This window comes from Pipistrellus kuhlii, unplaced genomic scaffold (assembly GCF_014108245.1).
Source record: "Pipistrellus kuhlii isolate mPipKuh1 unplaced genomic scaffold, mPipKuh1.p scaffold_m20_p_12, whole genome shotgun sequence".
NCBI lineage: Eukaryota > Metazoa > Chordata > Mammalia > Chiroptera > Vespertilionidae > Pipistrellus > Pipistrellus kuhlii.
The window spans coordinates 16091290-16113514 of NW_023425427.1; the positions used below are offsets into that span (position 1 = coordinate 16091290).

Genomic DNA, 22225 nt, shown 5'->3' on the forward strand with positions numbered 1-22225 from the left:
CTGCTCGCATCTGCTGCTGGCTCCTGGTGCAGGCTCTGATTACTCAGCGCCATCAGTGGTGCAAGCGGTGGCTGCTGGCCCCGATCACGCCTGAGGGCTTCTCCACCTCCCCCTGCTCCTGAGGGGCAGTCTGGTCAGCAGCTGCTACTTGCAATCACTGTGCACCATCAGCAGGTGAGAGCAGGGCCAGCGCCACCAGATCACAGAAGTGGGGCTGCCAGCAGACAGGATTGGGGGCCGCTGAAGGAGGGCCATGTGGGGGCGCAAAGGATGGGCAGACACCCACCCCAGTGCCTAACACAGCCTCACAGCCCACAGTTCCTTTCAAGGTGCATGAATTCATGCACTAGGCCCCTAGTTAATAATGTCCCTTAAGACTCACAACTTCTGGTTGCAACAAATACTTAATAGAGGGCTTCTGCTTGACCCACAAGTTATAGCCAACGGCTAAAATGTTATGGTATATTCACCAGAATTAACTTTTTTGACAAGTAAAATAAAACTCAATTTTAAAGATATGTATTCCAAGGTATTTAAGTTACAGTTTCAACAGGAAAACCAAAGCTCTGTGAGTGTTTGCATTGGCTCAATACAATCAAATTTCTCAGCTCAGGAAATTAAAAATGAGCACTCTGAGTAAGAACTGTTCACTGACCACTTAGAGAATCTAGAGGAGCCAAATGGGAACAAAAACATTTTGAAGGTTTATATGTATCTCTAGCAGTTGGATATTGAGAATGAGTCTTGAAAAGTGAAGGTAGCCACAAACTTAAGGCAGCAGTGGTTGAAACACACAAAACAAATTATTTAGTAATGCCAGAGTTTACTGTGTGCTTCTAGTTAGAATGTGAGTGCTCACTTATTCTGAATAATTTCTACTAAAACCTAGAATAAGTTACATAAAAATTAAAATAAGTGATCATGATTTTACAACCCACCAGTAAAAAAACAAAACAAACAAAAAAAACTTTGGAGGTTATCTAATTGAGAAAACACTAAAGTCAGAAAAACTTCAACTGTGTCTGTTTCTATTTACCCACTGCCTTTTTGTGAGCCTCTACATACAACATTTAAACAAAGAATTTATTTCAAATCACAAACTTCTGTGTAACACTATTTAAAAAAAATATATAGTTAATTGATTTGAGAGAGGAAAGGAGAGGGAGAGAGGAAAAAAAATCCAAGATGAGAGAGAATCATTGATCGTCTACCTCCTGCACACCCCACACTGGGGATCAAGCCTGCAACTCAGGCAGGTGCCCTAACCAGGAATCGAACCGTGATCTTCTAGTTCATTCGTTGATGCTCAACCACTGAGCCACGCTGGCTAGGCTATGAAACACTATTTTGAAAGAAAAAAAAATTTCAACCTAAGTTTCTGAAACTCACAGATATTAGTTCATGAGAAATGCCTAAAACATCCTCTGAATTCTTTGACCATGGTGCTCTTTTAGATCACAAGTAAGTCAACAATTAGTGAAGGTTTCCTATAGGCCCAGGTATCCCATGTCCTGGATACACCCAACACTTAGGATCTATCTCATCAGGCAAGCAGGAAGCAAATTTATTTACTTTTTTTCCCAACCCAATGACTGGATTTTTTTTTTTTAAACTACTTCCCAACTGATGTCTTCTAATGCAATATGCATTTTTTTTTTTAACTCAGGCTTTTATATTTAAGAGCAGCAGATTCACTCCTGATGTCTTTGACATCATTGCTTCTGTCCATCACATAGAATTCTTTGTTAGGAACCAGACTGACAAAATGAGCGTGGTGATTGGACATGGCATAAAAGGCTGAAATGATAGCTATGTCCCAGGCATCTTCTGGATTGAAGCTCTACACCTTGAGCTTTTTGAAATGGTCATATGTAATATCATTAGCTTAGGAAATAGCAAGTGCAAACACCCATCGCCTTTTCTCAAGCAGGGCGGTCAGACTTTCTCCAGTTCACATAGACCTGCAAGGAAGCACACAGAAGCAGGATCTCTGTTCATCACAATACAGCCAATAACACACAGGCCTAAAGAAATAGGCATTAATGAAAAAAATCTAAGAGTAAATGGGCAAAAATAAACTTTCCAAATGGATATCTTGATTAAGTCCAGTGGGTTGTAAACCTGGAACTCTGGCTTGGCATTAGCTTAGGGCACATACCTGGATTGCAGGTTTGACCCCTGGTGGGGGCATGCAGGGGAGGCAACTAATGGATGTTTCTCTTTGATACCTTTCTCTCTCCTTCCCCCCCTTCCCTCCCCCATATCCTCAGGTGAGGATAAAAAAAAAGATGGGAAAATATAGTGTGCCCCAGAGAAAGTAGCATCAAGGGTTTAACTGCAGTTACCGATTTTCCAAGCATGTAGAAATGTGCACATGATATGTGTGTATTTGTAGAAAACAAGTCTAGGGAGAAATACACACCAAAAGGTTAACATCCTTTTATCAGGTGTTACCTATTTTGTGCCAGACCCTAGGTTACAAATAATGAGAACTACCTGCCTGACAGCCTAGCAAGGGAGGCAAATGGGTATAAACCAAATACGTTTTATTTTATTTTTATTCTTCTCTGTGTGAATAGACTAGAGAATAGTGTGAATAGATGGCTTCTCCAGCAACAACCAAAAAGGCTTTATTTTGGAAAAAGAAAATATTTTCACTCCTGAGGGTAATGTCAGAAAGAAGGGCCAGCTCCGGAAACCCTCCTTCTCAGTTCACGTTGTTCTCACGGAACCTTTGGCGCAAGCGTCTAGTATCCAACGGGCGACCCGAGGCACCGGAAGTAGAGGCTCCGGGACCCATTCGAGTCGAGTGCTGCTACCCACCGGCGGCCCGCGGGCCGTCTGCGGGGACCCGGCTGCCCACGGGAACCACGCTTCATCGACTTAGGCTCGGGTCGGACAGCTAATGCCGGAAACGGAGAGCCTTCGGCGGGCTGCCGATTGGACGCCGCGCCGGAAGTGGGAACCGGAAACGGTGTTTGGTGCCGCCCGGTATGGCCCAAGCGGCGGCGGCGGCTGCAGCCGTGCCCCTCGCGGGCGGCAGGGCGCGGGCGGCGCGCGCCGTGCTGGACCAGGTGGTGCTGCCGGGTGAGGAGCTGCTGCTGCCCGAGCAGGAGGATGCTGAGGGCCTGGGGGGCGCCGGGGAGCGGCCGCTGCGCCTCAATGCCGGCGTGCGCTCCCGGGTGCGCGTGGTGTGCGGCCCGGGCCTGCGGCGCTGCGGCGACCGCCTGCTGGTCACCAAGTGCGGCCGCCTCCGGCACAAGGAGCCCGGCGGCGGCGGCGGCGGCGTTTACTGGGTGGACTCGCAGCAGAAACGTGTGAGTGGGACTCCGGAGGGGTGGGTCGGCCATGAGAGAGGTAGCCCCGCTCTGGGAAGACTCCTTGGAAGAGGCAGGGAGGAGGGCCCAGGAGCCCTCCTGTTAAAGTTAGCCCAGAGTCACTATGTCTGTGCCCACTTAGTCTACCTTAGAGGGATTGTGGCAAACTGGAACGTGGTCGGAGAAGGATGACCCAGAGAGAAAGGAGTGTGGAAATCTTGGCATATCCTATATATTAAAAGACTGATATGCAAATTGACCAAATGGTGGAACTACCGGTTGCTTTGATGTGCACTGACCACCAGGGGGCAGACGCTCAATACAGGAGCTGCCCCCTGGTGGTCTGTGCTCCTACAGCGGGGAGTGCCGCTCAGCCAGAAGCCCTTAGCTGGACTCATGGCTGGTGAGCACAGCAGTGGTGGCAGAATCCTCTCCAGCCTCGGAGGCAGTGCTAAGAATGTCTGACTGATGGCGTAGGTCTGCTTCCGGGAATGGGCCTAACCCATCAGACATCTCCTGAGGGCTCCTGGACTGCAAGAGGGCACAAGCTGGGCTAAGGGGACCCTCCCACCCCCAGCACACAAATTTCATGCACTGGGCCTCTAGTAAGGGATAAGGACTGTGAGACATGGTAATTGTCTTCAAAATCCTAAAGATCAGGGATAACCAGGTTTATCTTTAGGGGTCCCAAAGGGTAGAACCAGGTTCAGTGAGTGGATGTCTCAGGGAGTTAAGTTTCTCTTAGAATAAGTAAGAACTTTTCATAGAGGGAAAATTGTCTAACATTGAAATGGCCTTCCTGATACAGAAGAGGTATGGGATACCAGCTCAAATGAACAGACTTTTAGAAGCTGTAAACCTGAGAGTTGTATGATGTGATTGTTTTTCTTTTACTGAAAGTGGTGTATGACCAAGTTTATTGTAAGATTTGTATTAATTTGTAAATTAGGTTTCAAAATATTTCTTAAATACCTACAATGACAAACGTTAGTAACCAGTAAGGACTTGCTGAAGATGTCTTCCAAGATTGTCATTTATGGTTTTTCTCTCACTCTGATTTCTTTTGTAGTATGTCCCAGTGAAAGGAGACCATGTGATTGGCATAGTGACAGCTAAATCTGGAGATATATTTAAAGTTGATGTTGGAGGGAGCGAGCCAGCATCTTTGTCTTACTTGGCATTTGAAGGTGCAACTAAAAGAAACAGACCAAATGTGCAGGTAATGATAGGAAACTTTGGTTTCAAAAGAAGAAAAACATCCAAATATTCTTAATGCCACCAGAATTGCCTCCAAAGTATGATTATTTTCCCAGTTTTATAGGTTGGCCTCCAAGCATCTGAGTGATCACTCTAGGCTAGTGGTTGGCAAACTAGTCAACAGAGCCAAATATCAACAATTAGCATATTATCCTTTTATTAGTATAATCACCAACTTAACAGATAAACAAGTTCACTCTCAGTGTCTTTAGTTTCATAATTTTGAAATTCAACTTTGAAATTTTAAAATCTTGCATGGAGAAGTGTCAGTGAATTGCCATTGTTCCATTTTGCTTTAAATAACATGCATGCCAGAAGTTTCTTCTATCCATCTATCTTCTGTAATTCCCTAGAGCAGAGCTACCTATTGTACTAGCACTTCCTGTGATGATGCTAATGCTTTAGTTCCACGAGGATTAGTATGGTAGCCCCTCGCCACACATGCCTGTTGAACATTTGAAATATGGCTAATGCAACTAAGGAACTGAATTTTAAGTACTGAATTTTAATTAATTCAAAAGTGAGTTAAAATTACTACTTGTGGGCAAATGGCTACCACATTGGACAGTGAGAGGGTATTTGAATCTTGGCTCTGAGATGGCTCCAGTCTTGAGATTTCCTGGTGGGTTAAGGGAGAGGGTAGGTGTGTTAATGCTGTGTAAATGGCTGCGAATCCTGGCATGTAGTCAGTCCCTCATCTACAGAACTGTAGGTGGTTGGCTTTGCTGTCCGTGGGAAAGAACAATTATAAAATGGTTACTATTTTTAAATTATCATTGTAGGTCGGAGATCTCATTTATGGACAATTTGTGGTTGCTAATAAAGATATGGAACCAGAGATGGTTTGTATTGACAGCTGTGGACGAGCCAACGGAATGGGTGTGATTGGACAGGATGGTCTACTTTTTAAAGTGACTCTGGGCTTAATTAGAAAGTAAGTCCTAATGCTTTCTGGCTTCCTGGTCTTTCATAATTATATCTTCTTGGAAAGCCAACTGATCTTTGGGATTTGGATTCTTCGTAACAGCATCAGAATTTCCTCAGAGTTAAAAATCATTATCCATTTAAGCATACTTGTAAGCATTTAGTCCCATTGTTCTTGGTGGTCTAGTTTCTATGTTTATATGGAGTCTGGGCTGCCCTCCCAGGTTTATCGTTTCTTACAGCTGATATACTCAGCTCAAATATAAAAACTGGCCTTTCCGCCCTGGCCACGCGGCTCAGTTGGTAGGGCGTCATCCCCTACACCAGAAGGTTGTGGGTCTGATTCCTGGTCAAGACACATACCTAGGTTATAGGTTCGATTCCCTGTTGGGTGCTTAAGGGAGGCAACTGATTGGTGTTTCTCTCTCTTCCTTTCTAAAAATCAGTAAAAACATATCCTTGTGTTTGGGTTTTTTAAGATTAAACACATAAAAACTGGCCTTTCCCCCCACATCACTTTAATACAGATACAATTTGTACAAAATAACCAAATTTATCTAATGATGGGAGCAGTGCAGATTGGCTAATATGATCCTTGAGCTTATGCAGACATATTCACAGAAGACTTCTAACTGATCTGGTAGATTTAATAGTTCTCAGCCTCGGCAGCTCAGTTGGTTGGATCATCATCTCATATGTCAAAAGGTGGCTGGTTCAATTCCTGGTCAGGGTACATACTCAGGTTGTGGATTTAGTCCACACTTAGGGTGCAAGCGGGAGGCAACCAATCAATGTTTCTCTCACATTGATGTTTCTCTTCCTAAAAATCAATTTAAAAAAAAGTTTCTTTCTGTTAGGTGTTTACACCTTTACCTACCCTAAGCTGTGCCCTGTTAAAGGGTGTTACTTGTAGATTCCGAAGTTCAGAGCTCTCTTGATTGACTCTGCTACTTATTCCACAGGTTTGGAGAATTAGTTCAGGTCGTTAGAGAAGCATGTTATTAATCAAGCAGCACCCTTGTGGTTTGAAAGAGTTAACACTTCTCTCCAGGTAGTGAATTTAATACCAGGGATTAACTTACATGGTCAGGAAAGTAAGTTTAAGATGTTCTTTTAGCACTGTAAATAATTTTTAAAAGCTATGGTTTTAAAGTCTAGAATTAAGGTGCTCTGACAATGTAGGGGAAGAAGTTTATACGTTTCTAGTGAAGTTGGTGATACAGGGAGTTTGATTTCTTTGTTGAGACTAGCCCACCTGTGGCCTGATACACTCGGTGTAAATCTTAGAAGAAAAGGGGCAGTAAATGTTGTCATGTGCCTTGTGCTGGGAATGATGTTAGTGGCTTTTATAACTGTGGAGAACTGCCTAGAAAAGGAGTCCTAAAGGAAAGTCAGTCACACTCTACCACTTCATTAAAACTTCATTTTCTTTCCTTTTCCTCACCAGGCTGCTAGCTCCAGACTGTGAAATCCTACAGGAAGTGGGAAAACTGTACCCATTGGAAATAGTGTTTGGAATGAATGGGAGAATATGGGTGAAGGCAAAAACCATTCAGCAGACCTTAATTTTGGCAAACATTTTAGAAGCTTGTGAACATATGACAGCGGATCAAAGAAAACAAATCTTCTCCAGGTTGGCAGAAAGTTGATCTATGGATTTTTTTTATAGGTGAGCTAAGAGACTGGATTCCCTGGGGGAAATTTTTCAGGTGAACCTCTCCCCACTAATCTTCAGAAGATAAAATACTGTCTTATGTGAGTCTTAAAATATTTTTATAAAGTCACTGGTTGCCACTCATGTTCTTGTGGATGAGAAAAATAATTATAAAATAGTATTTTTGGTTCTTTTATAATAAAGTTTACTAAAAGTAAGTATTATGATTTATTTGGTGTTAATTTCCTTAATTTTGCTGGAAGCATTAAAATAACACTTATTTTCTGATAATAGTAAAACATGTTCACTGTATGAAGAAGCAAACAAAAATCACTTGTAATCCTATTATGTAGTGGTATGTAACAGGTAACAATTATCATAAGCTTACAAATCAAGTATTGTTCCAAGTGTTTTATTTGGATGGACTTACTTATTAACTGCAAAAGACAACCTCCTAGTGCAAGAAACTGAGGCTTAACTTGGCTGACATTCTCAACCACTATATGTGAATGTATGTTTTTCAAATTGGAATTATAGGATCATATCTTATAATACTAGTTTGTAATAGACTTTGTCCACTTCAAACTTTTAAATATATTTATTTTATAATTGCTATTAAAAATTCCATAGTTGTATAATGTTTCATTTTCATGTTATAGGATATTTTGAATATGTCCAGTTTTTGTTTTTTTAATGACAGCCTCTGTGCCCTTTTTTGAAAATATATATTTTATTGATTTTTTACAGAGAGGGATAGAGAGTTAGAAACATCGATTAGCTGCCTCTTGCACACTGGGGATGTGCCCGCAACCAAGGTACATGCCCTTGACCAGAATCAAACCTGGGACCTTTAAGTCTGCAGGCTGACGCTTTATCCACTGAGCCAAACCAGTTTCGGCTGTCCAGTTTTTTTTTGTGTTATAAAAAACACTATGATGAGGATCTCTGAATATAAGTTCATCCAAATCTTATTTTGCTAAGGGTCATTTCCTAGAAGCCAAACAAAAAACTATCTACCTAGGTTTTGAAAAAATTATAGATGTTTGTGATAGAGTTGGAGAGGAAATTCTGTTTTTTGGCATTTTGAGGCCAAAATGAAGCCAGACAGATGATCTAGGACAATGTTTCTTTGGTCAGAGACCTCCCCCTGAGGCCTCTTCATACAGGTCCCTTCTGGATGACAGAGATTTATAGAACATGTTGATAAAGATATTCCTAAATATTTTCATAGTTCCTGAGGGATTAACTTGTGAAAGGGAGGAGATAGAATCCAGAGGTAACCTTTTGGTTCTTTTGAAATATAGATTACATTTTTTTCAATTTGCTAGCAGCTTAGACATAAATAATTGACCAACATAAACTGGCCATAGTAACTGAAGCAGTTGTATCTAAGTAGGACATGAGAAAAAGAATCACTGAGATTTGCATAATGAGGTTCTCTAACATGCTTGTGTGAGATGCAGTGTGTTTTCTGGCTATTTTCAAGTTAGACTTATCAGTACTGTTTTTGCTTTTCAATTGGAACTAATAATTACAAATGTATGTGAAAACTCTAGTTTGTACAAGGCTCAGAGGGATACAAAAATACTCGCACAAATTGTCCTGTGGGAAGGCTACAGTTAGGAAGAGAGAAGCCTTCCACACCCATACTCTGCACAAGGGAGACAAGGTAGGAGCCACAGGTGGAGAAATTGCTATGGGGGTTTAAAGAGGTTAGGACAGGCTGATCCTGAAAAGCACATGTACTGCATATTACTGAGTTAGGGAAAATCAGCATGATCAGAGCAGGATGGACAAAGTCATAAACTTTATGATGCCACTTTAGTAAAATTAAGCTCTTGATATCATAATATTTAATTATTTAAGCTACCTCTAAAGAGTAGATTTTTCACAACCAGATGTAGAAAAATAAATTAACACACCCAAAGCCATGTAGTTTAAGGGCTAATTCCTTATTATGTAAACTTTTTACTTAGTTAAGATATACTGGGCACTTCCTGAGCTAGGCACTATAGGAATACAAAAGAGCATAAAATGTAGTCCCTGTGATTAGTAACATCCTAATGAAGAGCTGAGATGTCAAGTAAAGCAAGTGTGTGCCATCACCACCTTTGCTCTACTCTTTGGTCAAGGCCCTTCCAGCAACTTCACCTCCTGCAGGTGCAGCCTTAGGCTGTTCATCATTCCACTGAGTTCTGAAGAACATAGCCTTTTCTGGAAGAAACTCCTTTCTTCAATGCTTCAGGCCAGTTTTGAGTCTCAAAGTAAGTGGACAGGATATCAAATACTGTAAGATAAAGAGAAAACACAGTGACCACACACTGAAAAAAGAACTAGTAAATGACTAATGAAAAGGGTGTTCTTGAATATTCAACAAACCTACTCTGTACCACACCTGGTATTAGATCCTGGGGAGACAAAGGCAAAGCTACAGGCCCTGCTTGCCCATAAGCACTGCCTACACTGAGAGATGTAGGCGTCTAAGTGGACAATGCTGCAGCAGAGAGGAACACAATACCGTGGGGACACACAGGAAGGGTCCTGACATGGCCTGGGACAGGGAGGAGCAGCCAAAATGCCTGTGGACTGAATCCTGAATTCACTGGTCAATCATGGGATAAGGCAGGGCCTTCTAGGTCAAGGCAACAATTTCAACTGCATTTAACATAGATTGGAATTAGGAAGAAAATTAAAAATAGCTCTGAGAAGACAGAATAAATGACACGAAGTGCATGCAATAAAGTACAAGCGCATCAGTCATGGGGGGAAGCGGCATCAAGGCCATTCATACTTAGGCATCAGAACTAATTCACACATTAAGTGTGGGCTATGTGAGCTGTACCTTGATTGATGGCCAATATCTCTGAATGATAGTTCTTTCCATTCTGGCGTCTGACCATGTATTCCTGGATTGGCAAGCGGGCTGTCTTGACAGAGTGTTCTCGGGCCTTTTGAAATGTCACCTTCTGTAAATCACAGTTAAATATTTTTCTTTTAAAAATAATACTTGAAAATATTTTCATGCATAGCAAACTGAGAATCCCCATTTATCACCCTAATTTCCATCTGTAATTATAATTAATGATGGTAAGTGTAGTAAAAATAAGCAGCCTGTTATTAACCATGTCACCCCAACAAATTCAATAAAAAGTAATAAAATAATTTTTAAAAGATAAAGTGAAAAAAAAGAAAAGTAGCCTGCAGATAATTAAGAGTTCTGCAGATGATGAAGAGTATTTGTCCCAAGTAAGAAATAGCTTGTGGAGCAACGCCTCACTTATTTGGGGACACTTGGGGGACAAGGATTGGAGGAAGACTTATTCTCACTGTATTCTTTTTTATACATTTTAACTCATGTTATTCTTTATTATCTATGCAATGCTAATTAGTAAAGTAAAATAAAAAATATTTATATAATAGAAACACATTGAAAAACTCCCATTATTCCAATACAATTCCAATTCAATAAAATCTGGCAGAAACCGGTGTGGCTCAGCGGTAGAGCGTCGGTCTGCGGACTCAAAGGTCCCAGGTTCGATTCTGGTCAAGGGCATGTACATTGGTTGCGGGCACATCCCCAGTAGGGGGTATGCAAGAGGCAGCTGGTTGATGTTTCTCTCTCATCAACGTTTCTGGCTCTCTATCTCTCTCCCTTCCTCTCTGTAAGAAAAATCAATAAAATATATTTTTAAAAAAAGAAATCTGGACAAGTACTATTGAGATTGAGCTTATAAGACTTACATCAGCAGGGAAGATGGACTAAGAAGGAGCAAACTACTCTCTCACCCAGAACATACAGCTAGTAAGAATGCTGAGGCAATACTTACTTGGTCAAGATCAGAGCTATCCTTACAGAAATGAAGAGAGAGGAGCTCCACAGTGGCTATTGATGTAATTACCAAACACCCCGTCCTGGTCCTGGGTTCTATCAGGAAAGCACTGCTGACATTGCTGAGGAGGAGAGGGAACTTCCCAAGAGGGAGGGCCAACTCAGGCAGAATAGACTCCTCCTTATTCCCTTAGTGTTTCTAGGCCTTCGGGTAAGATTATTACAGGGTAGGTGCCTCTAAAAGTAAGAACCATTTTTCAGAATACAGTTTTTCAGCCAAAAATGTACACTTGCCTTCTGAATGCTTTCGTCCACAAGTCCACCAAGGATGTAAACTTTGTTTAGATCAACATCTTCAAGAGCTAATGAAGAAATGAAGGCTAATGAGATAAAATCTGTATAATTTCTAAATCCAAAGAAAGAATGATAAAAGTAGGAATTTCATGAAATAGAAAACAAAGATAGATTTTCTAATCCTCTAGAAAAAACAAATAGATAAACCTTTGGAATATCTTATCGAAGGTAAAAAGGTGGTAGACTCAAACCAACATTAGGATTCAGGAAGGAGACAAAATTAAAATTACAAAGGAATGTGAAATAGAAGAGAATATGAAGGTCAACTTAATATCAATAAACTTGAAAATTATGTGACATAGATGATTTCCTAAAATAGATGATATACAATATATCTAATTGATCCAAAAGGGTCAATGGAGGGAGCTGACCAGGGAAACTAGCTCGATACAATGCTACATGAATCTATGTAGTTAAGAACATACCATGTTCAGAGTCAGGAGTCAGGTACACAAGGGTTTCCAGGGGGAATACACTAAAGCAGTCTTCTTCTGTTATGTCTAGCTGAAAAATACAAATAATCAGTGCACTGTGAACTAGGTTAAGACAGCCCATGGTGCAGCAACTAGTTTACTGGACATGTAGTTTCTCTCATGCATGGCTCTAGATGCACCAAGGGGCTATATGTCTGACAACCTGTTCTTAGAAAGTGCTCAGCTGGGGAGGGGACGTAGAAAGGCACAGACATGCATCCCTACGAAATGAGACAGAAAGTATACGGGCCCTAACACACACAGGGAGCATACTCCAGGACTACGGGTGAGGGAGCGACACCCCCAGAGACAACCTTGTAGCGAAGGGAATGCTGGAACTGGGTTGCTGAAAAGAGGTGAGACTGACTCGTACAACAGAACGAAGCACTCAAAGTGGAGGGAATCATTCTAAGAAAGGCATGAGCAAGGGACTATGTGGCCCTGAGAGTGGGTCTCTAGTGCATGTTCAGGAATCATCAAACAGAAGAAAGCAAGGCTGGAAGGGACTGTTAAGACAGTAACAGCAACCACAGCTGATTGTGCAGCACTGCATGGGGCACTCGTCACACTCACCGCCTCAATGGACCTCCCTGGGAAAGGCCACACTGCCCATTCTCAGCGACACAAGGGCATGTTCAGTGGCATTTCTTAGGAACTGATCTGGATTCTTGCCTGTATGTCATTTGCTACATGTATGAGATCCCATAGAAAGAGCTGAAAAGCAATTGGTATTCCCTAAAACTCATCTTAAATCCATATTACTTCCATAAGGATTCTTTCTCTTCCTCCAAAGAAAAGACTCACGGCATTTCCCCTGGAATACAGTCTAGCATACCATTACAGGACACAAAATACATACATTTTTGCCAACATGGTGGAATGAAGGAAAAATTTAAATATAAGAACTGATGAGCGGTTCTTACAAAAAAAATTTAGATTGTAATAATGAAAACACGTATGATAATTTCTCAAAATATGAAAAAGTTAAAAAAATTATCCCACAACCTATTCATAGGTGACAATTCAAATAATACGCAAAATGAGGCTTACCAGGTAACTCGAAAACCCATCATTCATCCTCAAACACTCTTCATACAGGGGACTGTCTGTTGTGAATCCAGTGAGGCAGATCCAAAATGGCCTGTCAGCTTTCCTGTTGGAACCATACAGCCTGCGGATCTGGCCAGCCAGCCTGCTTAGTTCCTTCAAAGAAACAAGAACAACTTAGGGTGGAAACATACCCTATTTCTAAATTCACTGTCAATAAAGGGTTACTCAGTAAGTCCTCTGAGTGCCTCTCTGGAAAATCTCATGAACTAGAACGACCCCCTTCACTCCGAAAGGGAGTACATGCTTGTGTGAGTACGCATCACACCCCTGGCATCACCGTGTAGACAGCTGAGGTAATGAACTAGCCAAGAAACAGCGAGTCAATGGAAAAACTGAGCCCGCCCCCTCCTTCAGGATCTGTCGTTACATAGCTAATATGAGATTGTTCTTTTAGCTTTTGTCTAAAATCTCACCATGTGATGTTTACTATTTATTAAAGAGAGGTTAGCCGAAACCGGTTTGGCTCAGTGGATAGAGCGTTGGCCTGCGGACTGAGAGGTCCCAGGCTCGATTCCGGTCAAAGGCATGTACCTTGGTTGCGGGTGCATCCCCAGTCGGGGGTGTGCAGGAGGCAGCTGATTGATGTTTCTCTCTCATCAATGTTTCTAACTCTATATCCCTCTCTCTTCCTCTGTAAAAAATCAACAAAATATATTTTTTAAAAATAGAGGTTACACTATATTACTATGCAGACATTTTTATACTCCATCAAACAAACTTGGCACCTTCTCCCTTACTCCAGGAGATGTAAAGGACTGGAAGTTTTAACCTCCCGTGCCCTGTCCCTCCCTCCCATCCAGCAGGCCCCTTGGCCCACCACCTGCCTGCTGTGGTGGCAGCACAGCAGCGAGGGAAGCGCGGGGGGTGGGAGGGGGAGGTGAGCTGTGCAGTGGTGGGCACCAACAAGGGTACTGGCGTCCATTCCTTCCGTGCCTGGCCTATCACCTCTTCTACCAACCCCACGGGGCCTTTGGGCCCAGGGATGGGACAGGGAACTGGAGATGGGTGGTGGTGGACACAACACCTTTCCCAGGGGGGCTGAAGGCCGGCAGCCAACCTTCCGCGGCCCCTCCACCAAGCCAGCGGGCCAGAAGGCCCCCCCATAAATCTGGCAATGAGGGAAGGAGGAGGGGTTAAGACGGGGAACTGCACAATGGCAGGGTGCCAAGGGCAGCTCGGCATCTGGTGTCCATTCCTACTGCGCCTGGCCCAGTGACTGTTGCCTCCTCTCCCGACCTTAAGGTTTTTAATTTAAGAACCTTTGGGCCCCAGCTAGCCCAGCCCTGATCAGCCCTGATCACCAGTCAGGCCTAGGGCCCCACCCATGCACAAATTTCGTGCACCAGGCCTCTAGTGTGACTAATAAATTGCTATCCATCTTATTTGTTCAGTGTTGAGTGCCATGTGCTCAGCCATCCCCAGAACTCCAGAACCTGTAGGGTGATCATTAAAACACATACACTGCAGGAAGACATGCCACCAGGTTACCTCCACAGAGCCAGGCAAATATTCCTCTCCCCAGTAGAAGGTCAAAGATTTCGTCTCTGGAAAACTGAAACTGAAAGGCTGTAACTTGACTATGGGACATTATGAACACAGAGGCAAAGGGTTAATCAGGAATTTGGAAGCTAGTGGATGTTTTACCTTCTTAGACATGTGGTGGGTCATACTTAAATCGATACAGAGTCTTGGTCCTGAGTGTTTGGCTTCCAAAAGTTTCTCCTTGGTTAAGGATCTCAGGAAACGTTTGCTGTGCTGGGGGTAGATGCCTAGAATGGAAATATGAGTGGGAAAACAGAGGAATAATATTCAGTAAGAAACAAATCTCCCAAGCCAGCTGAGTACTATTTGCATAGGAAGGGAAACTAGAAACTTGGAAGCTTGTGCCAGATATTCATTCATCAGGCAGTTTAGGTATAGCAGAGGGATGTTGACTGTGGGCTCTGGAGCACTCTGCTGGGTCTAAATCTAAGTTCAGTTTGTTCCTTTATTACTCATATCAGCTTAAGCATGTTATTTAATTCCTCTGAGCCTCAGTCTTTTTACCTTCAAAATGGGGATAAGAGACCTACCCTTTAGGGTAAGCCAGGTAAAATTCTTAGCACTGAATCTAGCACATAGCTGTTGGTATCATTCCTTCTACTTCTGAGCTTATAAACACACTAGAGGCCTAATGCACAAAGATTCTTGCAAGAATGGGCCTTCCTTCCCCTGACGGCCGGCACCACCTTTGCTCTGACCTGGAGCCGCCTTTCTGCCTTCCCAGGCTGCTCAGAGGCCCTGAGTGGCTGGGGTGGTGCAGAACGCCTGCGCCCCACCCCCGGCTGCTCAGCGTATGTATGCAAATTAACCCATCATCTTTGTTGGGCTAATTTGCATACTCAATCCTGATTGGCTGATGGGTATCGCTAAGGCATGGTCAATTTGCATCTTTCTCTTTTATTAGTGTAGAAGATATGTACACTATATAGTTTGCATCTGAAAGGCAGGCTTCAGTTTTGTTCTTTGATACTATGATGCCCAACAAAATAGGACTATAGGTCTCACCTCTTAGATGTTTGTTTTTACTTAAAAACAGTATTACTATTCTTCTAGGAACATACAGATACCAGTCTGCTAACAAATAAATATAATTATACCACCAACCTGAGTTACTGTTATCTGAATTTTCTATACGATTGGCTTTTCTTCTTTCTTTTTCTTGCTTTCTTTTGCTCTTCTTTGCTGCAACTATCTTTTCCCAATGTCTCTGTTTTCTTTGCACATTTTTCTTAGGTTATCCAGAAAACAAAATTGTTTGAAAACTTCATAAGCACCAAAAAGGAAAATGAATATTAGAAACAGTTACTTTTTAAAAAAAATTTAGATATAAACTTAGGAGAGAAAATGTTAGCTTTAACAACAGAAATGGACTAGATTGCCAAAACCGGTTTGGCTCAGTGGTAGAGCGTCTGCCTGCGGACTGAAAGGTCCCGGGTTCGATTCCGGTCAAGGGCATGTATCTTGGTTGCGGGCACATCCCCGGTAGGGGGTGTGCAAGAAGCAGCTGGTCGATGATTCTCTCTCACCGATGTTTCTAACTCTCTATCCCTCTCTTCCTATCTGTAAAAAATCAATAAAATATATTAAAAAAAAAAAAAAAAAAAAGAAATGGACTGGATTGTGTTTAGCCCTGACTGGTTTGGCTCAGGGGATAGAGAGTCGGCCTATGGACTGAAGGGTTCTGGTTGAGGGCATGTGCCTTGGTTGTGGGCACATCCCCAGTGCAGGAGGCAGCTGATCAATGTTTCTCTCTCATCAATGTTTCTAGCTCTCTATCCCATTCCCTTCCTCTCTGTAAAAGGTCAATAAAATATATATTTTAAAAATGGACTGTATTGTGTTTAGAGAAAACCTCTTGATCTGAAGCCTTAAACCAGAGAGCAGGGAATTCAACCCTTGGAATACACCAAACTCACTCCCAGTCTTCTTGTTACCAGTATCTACCCTTAGAAGAGGGGTCTCTGGGATCTTCCATCATCTCACTGCCCATGGCCACCCACTGCACTCACCGAGCACCATGAGGCACTGCCTGTGGGCAGGGCCTCCCTCTCCTGAGGCTCACATTCCACATCAATCTGTAGAAGCTGGAAGCTTTCATAGATGCCATCTTCGTCCGTGTCCTCTGGGAGGATGTCTTGCTCCTGCAGCACGTGTGACTCTTCCAGTCTCCAGTCCATGTGCTTAGGCCTCTGTCCTTTCACCAAGATTAGAAAAGGCACAGTTATGTGAGACATTACATTACTGCACTGACAGAGGTGCTCCCCTGTATCCAAGTGACAGACAGCGTTACTGTTACTGAAGAAGTGCAGAAAACACTAACATGGGCTTATTGAAAAGTATGCGTGTCTTCCAGAGAAATGAGTCAGCACAGAAACATTACAGTAGTAAGGGAGCCAGATTCACTTCTCAGAAGACAAGCACCATCCTGACACCTCCCAGCACGCGGTGACTCACTGCTGCGGTGACAGAAAACAGAGTCATTTATCATGCTCTTTGAAATCCACTCATACGTTGAGGGAGGGTCAGAGATGGCAAAAGCGACCTCCTTTCTGTTTCAGTTTATTTTCAAAACCACTCCTTTAGGATGCAAAGCAAATGTTCACTGAGTACTTACTACATGCAAAGTCCTGTACAGCCTAGGAGGATGAAGAGGGAGTCAAAAAATATGGCAAAGAGTGGCTCCAAACCAACCAAGACTCCATCTGGGTTGCTGCTGGTGACCTATCAAAATTTGTTTTTCCAAATTACCTATTCATCCCATCTCAGTCCAGTATCATTGCAGCAGAAAGCCACAGTCACCGTGAGAATGTTTAGTATCCCTCAGAAGTGCTAAGGTAGAAAAATATAGAGAACCATTATAATAGCACTCCTAATGAAAGTCACAATATCAAAGTGGTATTCACTCTCCCTGAGATGAGTAAAAAATGCTCTCATCTCCAATTGTCACCAAGAATGGTATGACCCTTGCTCATGGCTGCTCCTGAGTCCAGTGTGCTACCATCAACTTAGAAAAAGTGTTACCTTTGAACGAGTAAATCTATGTATTATGACCCACATGGTAAAAATATTTTTATGATAAAAAGTAATGATCCTCCCCGCAACCAAGGTACATGCCCTTGACAGGAATTGAACCTGGAACCCTTGAGTCCACAGGCCGACGCTCTATCCTCTGAGCCGAACCGGTTTTGGCTAGAGGCAACTCTTGTTAACCAGGCATTTTTAGTTCTGGTGATTAGCCCCTTAACCTGAAATCACATGCTTACACCATTACTTCTTGATTCCCAATTTGTAGCTGAGAAAATCAACTCTGAATTTTATCAATTCCCTATGAAACACTAGAATTCAAATACTGAAATTAACCCTTTGCCCTGGCCAGTGTGGCTCATTGGAGCATTGTCCTTTGCACCGAAGGGTTTTGGGTTCAATTCCTGTCATATTCCCAGGTTGCGGGCTTGTACGGGAGGCAACTGGTAGATATGTCTCTGTCTCCCTCCCTCTCCCTCTGAAGTCAAAAGAAAAATATCCTTGGGTGAAGATTTAAAAACAAAATTAACCCCTTTTATTTTTTGTTTCTGTTATCTTGATCTCCAAAATTTTTTTGAGCCATATTTACAGTAAAGATTTTTATGATTTGAAATTGGTGTTCAATTTCCTGCCTAAGCTAGAGTTTACTTTTGCTTAAAACTCTGTTCTTTAATAGTCAGTACGTAGTTTAGTGTATGTATATATACCATTGACTGTGTCACAATGAGTTTATGGTATACAAAAAATGTAATAGTGTACATAATATTCTAGAGAAATTGGGAAAATACCAAGTTATTCTTAAACATTTCAGAAGCACTGCGTCGTTCACATAGGAATAGCGATGTTAGTTATAAATGTCTTTTTTAACAGAAGATATCCAGCCTTCCTGGTTTGATTCAGTGGATAGAGTGTCAGCCTGCAGACTGAAGGATCCCGGATTCGACTCTGGTCAAGGGCACATGCCAGGGTTGTGGACTAGATCCCCAGCAGAGGATGTGCAGGAGGCAGCCAATCAATGATTCTCTCTCATCACTGATGTTCCTTTCGCTCTCTCCCTAAGATACCTAGCTCCCTTCAGATGACTGAACAAACTTTGTATGCTTACCATGAATGCCATCTGTATTTTTCTTCACTTAGGCATTCAGAAGAGAACAAATGAAAACTTTTAAACTAAACTGGCCCAATACTTAACAACCTCATTGTATTAGGCAGTGTTTCCCAAACTTCTCTCATGATGAGAACCACCTGGTGGAGTTGTTAAACTACTAGTGCTCTAAGACAGAGCACTAGTTAAGTATACAATTTTACCTATATGTTCCCAAAAATTCTAGTTTAGCACTTCTTAGTTGGGATTCAGGAATCTGTAGTTTAACAACTCCACCAGGTGATTCTCATCATGAGAGAAGTTTGGGAAATACTGGATTAGGGGAAGAAAACCAATTTGTTAAATGAATGCTAGTTTGTTAACAGCCATGTGATCTCTTCCTCCTCTGAACTCCACAGTATTTTGCATTCTTATCTGTGTCTGTCCATTAATTTAGTCAATAAATATTCTTTGGGGCTCAATCTTCCTCTCCCTCCCTCTCCTAAATCAATAAAAATATATTTAAAAGAGACTCACCTCAGAACAAAAGATTCACACAGGATTAGTAAAAAATTAAAATAAATAAATATTCATTAAGCTCCTCCTCTGTGTCAGGACCTTCAGGGGAATGACTGGGAGGCAGTGAATATCCTCACTGGAGAAGTCTGTCTGAGGAGAAAAGAGAGAGAGGGTTTGAAGTAGCGGGAGGGGCTGCAGTTTCCCATTGCTGTTTTAAAAATTGGAAGGTTAATGCTCATCTTCTTTCTCCTACCAAACTGAATTCTTTTTCAGAAGGAACCATGTAACTACATCTACCTAAACACTGAAAAGTTCAAAAGATCTTTGAACAGTGGTGTTTAAATAAATACTTGCTGGATAAACAAGAGTTTTACTACCACTGCCTCCATTTCCTTCTTTCCTAGCCCACTCTCTGTATCTCTGACCTCCCTAAATTCCCACAGTCCCTGGGAATGCTTTCCAGACCAGGAACTTGGGCGACAGTGATCTTGAAAATCAAATGAAGGCAACTCCAACCGCTACCAGGAGAGCCTGAAACACAGCGGACTGAGCATTCCTGAGGACAGGGACCACATCCTTTCCATCTCTGTAGCCTCACTAGCTATCACAGGCTTGGCGCAGAATGGAAGCTCAGTGAATAGTGAGTCGAAGCTTACCACCTAGTGATCACTGAAGCACAGATCTATCAATCCATTGAGACATTATCTATGCCCACATATAGTATTTCATTTCTTCATTTAAAAAAGTGTCTTCTGAGCCTCATTACAAGTCCAGTTCTGGGTACTGAGGTTACTCAGTTAATTACTCATTTAACAAATAGTTAAGCACTTGACTTAATAGCACTTGCCTAGGATTTGGGGTTGATACTCATCCTGTCTTCACCGGGCTGCAAAGACCTGACTCAGCCTTTTATGACAGCTGGTCTGCCTGTTTCCCCACCAGATCACAAACACTTCCAGAGAAGACCAGATGAAGAATTCACATGCACACCCCCAGCACTCAATACGGAGCCTTGCAAAATAAAAGCCTCCTACAGGATTGAGAATCATCACTCTTCTGCTCAGAACCATTCTGGATCTCCATTTCACTTACAGTAAACAGCCAAAATCTTTACAGTGGTCCGTACTGATCATTAAGGTGTACTTCCCCCGTCTACTGTCCTCTGCCACCGGATCTAAACATACCAAGGATATTCTCACTCCAGGGCCTTTGCACTTGCTCTTCTCTCTACCTCTAAGATCCTTCCTCTACTCTAGATAATTATATAACTACATTCCTCACTTCATTCAGATTTCCACCATCCAACGTGGCATATATTTTACTTAGTTTTTGTGGGAACTTCCCCATTCTTACCATGTAACCAAGGGTTCCGTTTGCTTTGTTCACTATTGTATCCTCTATGCCTAGAAAGGGGCTTGGTACATAATAGAGGCTCAATAAGTACTAGCTAGCTGAATTAATAAATCCACTTTTTCAATCACCAGGTTCCTTGAGAGAAGTATCCTCAGTGCTGGCCTGCCCCACCCACCCACCTTCATCTCTGAGTTTTCTAACTCAAGTCCCACCTGATGAGCATATCCCTGAGCACTCAGTGAAGGACCAATCTCTGTTGGCACGCTCCTCTCGTTTTCTCAATCTAAATTTCAGTCCACGGAAGCTGCTCCACGCCTCAGGCATCTTCAGCGACAGAACACTTAGACCCCGGGCCCCAAAGAAGCCCGCCTGGCCCGCAGGCTGCGGGTGCGAGGGGAGGCAGGAAGGGAAAGCACCGAGGCGTGGAACTCCAGGCCACACACCTGTTAAACACTGTTTCCCCGGCGTCTTCCCTGTCCGCGAACGCGGCAGCAGTCAGGGACCAGATCCCCAGACCCTATCCCGTCCCGCCACCAGCGCCGGGCTTACCTGAATCCATCACCTCGGGCAGCGGCAGGGCATGTCAGGCCCCGCCTTCCAGACCACTTCCGGTTCCTGCCCCTTTCGAAGGGCATTCTGGGAGTTGTAGTTTTCAGCCTTGCAGCTCGGTGTTCAGGGGCGTGAGCGGAGGTTTGGGCTTCCCAGCCTCAAGCAGGCACTAGGGAGCCCGGTCCTGCCAAAAGTGTTACTGTGCCTCTCTGAGCCTGTTTCTCTCTGAGCCTGTTTCCCGGACTGATATGTGAGATTATAATCCCAGCAGCTTGAGGACCGGCAGGGCTGCTGCAGGTGATCAGGAGCTTTAATGCTATCAAAGATTGGACATTGAGAAATGAAACCAGACATAAACCACCTCTCATCTCACAGCCTAGGGGCTTTGCCCTTCTCTGAGTTTTCCCACAACCAGCAAGGCCCAGGAGCTGACCCAGCCCTTCCCTGAGCACACATTCCCCTTCACCGGTGCCTGTCTGTCTAGGCTCACAAGAGAAATATCTGGACCTGACCAGATAAGGAGTCAGTGGGGAAACTGAGGTTCGGAGATATGAAGTGACTTGCCCACCCCTTATCCTGATAAAAACTCTCCTCCAGTCCTAGGGGTCTCACCCTTTCAGAGAGACCCTACCATGAATGAGCTGGTAATGTCTCCCACCCAAGAAACCACAGCCCTGTTGGATTCTATTACTGCTCTGGACTTTTATTTCCTCAGCAACTCTCACCACATCCCAAGCCATGCTCCAATCCAGTCTTTATCTGGGACTGGAGCAATTTTTAAATGCTGACTAAACATCCCTCCCTCCCCTCAAAAGGCTTTTTCTAAAACCTAACCCTAATGACTCTTCTCTACCTAGAAGCTGGACCATGCAATTTGTGAATGGGTAGGGTCCCTAGTGATTAGGGCCAATCTGTGGGGTGATCAGTGGAGTGATCAGGGGCCCCCTCGCTGGCACCCACCTTGGCTGGCCAGGGGCCTATGGGCTGGGGGCAGCTCCTGCATTGAGCGTCTGCCCCCTGGTGGTCAGTGTGCGTCATAGTGACCAGTTGTTCTATAGTTTGGTCAATTTGCATATTAGGCTTTCATTATATAGGATGTCTACTTTAGGGTGTTGTGTGGATAAGGAAGTGTTTTCAGGGCATCTGGCACATTGTGGACCCTCACTAAATGGAGATGAGCATTTCCTTTTGTCAGTGCGGAAACTGAGATCCAAACAAGTAATAACACTGCCAGGA

At 43.2% G+C, this 22225-nt stretch overlaps 2 protein-coding genes across 3 annotated transcripts; one reads left to right on the plus strand and one right to left on the minus strand.

Annotated features, from left to right (window-relative positions):
* Positions 1–2596: 2596 nt before the first annotated feature.
* Positions 2597–7368, plus strand: EXOSC3 (exosome component 3). Its single transcript, XM_036433331.2, is given in 6 exon segments — positions 2597–2751; positions 2754–2838; positions 2840–3317; positions 4387–4536; positions 5357–5508; positions 6946–7368. Coding segments are annotated over 6 exon segments (1218 nt in total). The 5' UTR covers positions 2597–2600; the 3' UTR covers positions 7148–7368.
* A 1720-nt stretch (positions 7369–9088) lies between these two features.
* Positions 9089–20098, minus strand: TRMT10B (tRNA methyltransferase 10B). 2 transcript variants are annotated; one of them, XM_045579995.1, is made up of 11 exons: positions 19955–20098; positions 19106–19237; positions 16781–16916; positions 16470–16654; positions 15565–15688; positions 14563–14687; positions 12859–13011; positions 11761–11839; positions 11276–11343; positions 9995–10118; positions 9089–9439 (listed from the first exon to the last, which is right to left on the minus strand). In XM_045579995.1, the coding sequence occupies exons 4-11, from the start codon at positions 16635–16637 to the stop codon at positions 9333–9335; spliced, it is 948 nt and encodes a 315-aa protein (XP_045435951.1). In that variant the 5' UTR covers positions 16638–16654; positions 16781–16916; positions 19106–19237; positions 19955–20098; the 3' UTR covers positions 9089–9332. The 2 variants fall into 2 exon arrangements, with proteins under 2 accessions (XP_045435951.1, XP_045435950.1); XM_045579994.1 differs by lacking the exons at positions 16781–16916; positions 19106–19237; positions 19955–20098 and having other exon boundaries at positions 15580–15688.
* Between the last annotated feature and the right edge of the window lie 2127 nt (positions 20099–22225).

What these genes read in the sequence shown, in the direction of transcription:
- TRMT10B (XM_045579995.1), bottom strand. Translation starts at nt 16,637, where the DNA reads ATGGACTGGAGACTGGAAGAGTCACACGTGCTGCAGGAGCAAGACATC. An exon ending in TGGACGAAAGCATTCAGAAG is followed by an intron (nt 10,119 to 11,275) that starts GCAAGTGTACAT and finishes TGTGATTTACAG; the next exon opens with AAGGTGACATTTCAAAAGGC. An exon ending in GATATTGGCCATCAATCAAG is followed by an intron (nt 9,440 to 9,994) that starts GTACAGCTCACA and finishes TTTATCTTACAG; the next exon opens with TATTTGATATCCTGTCCACT.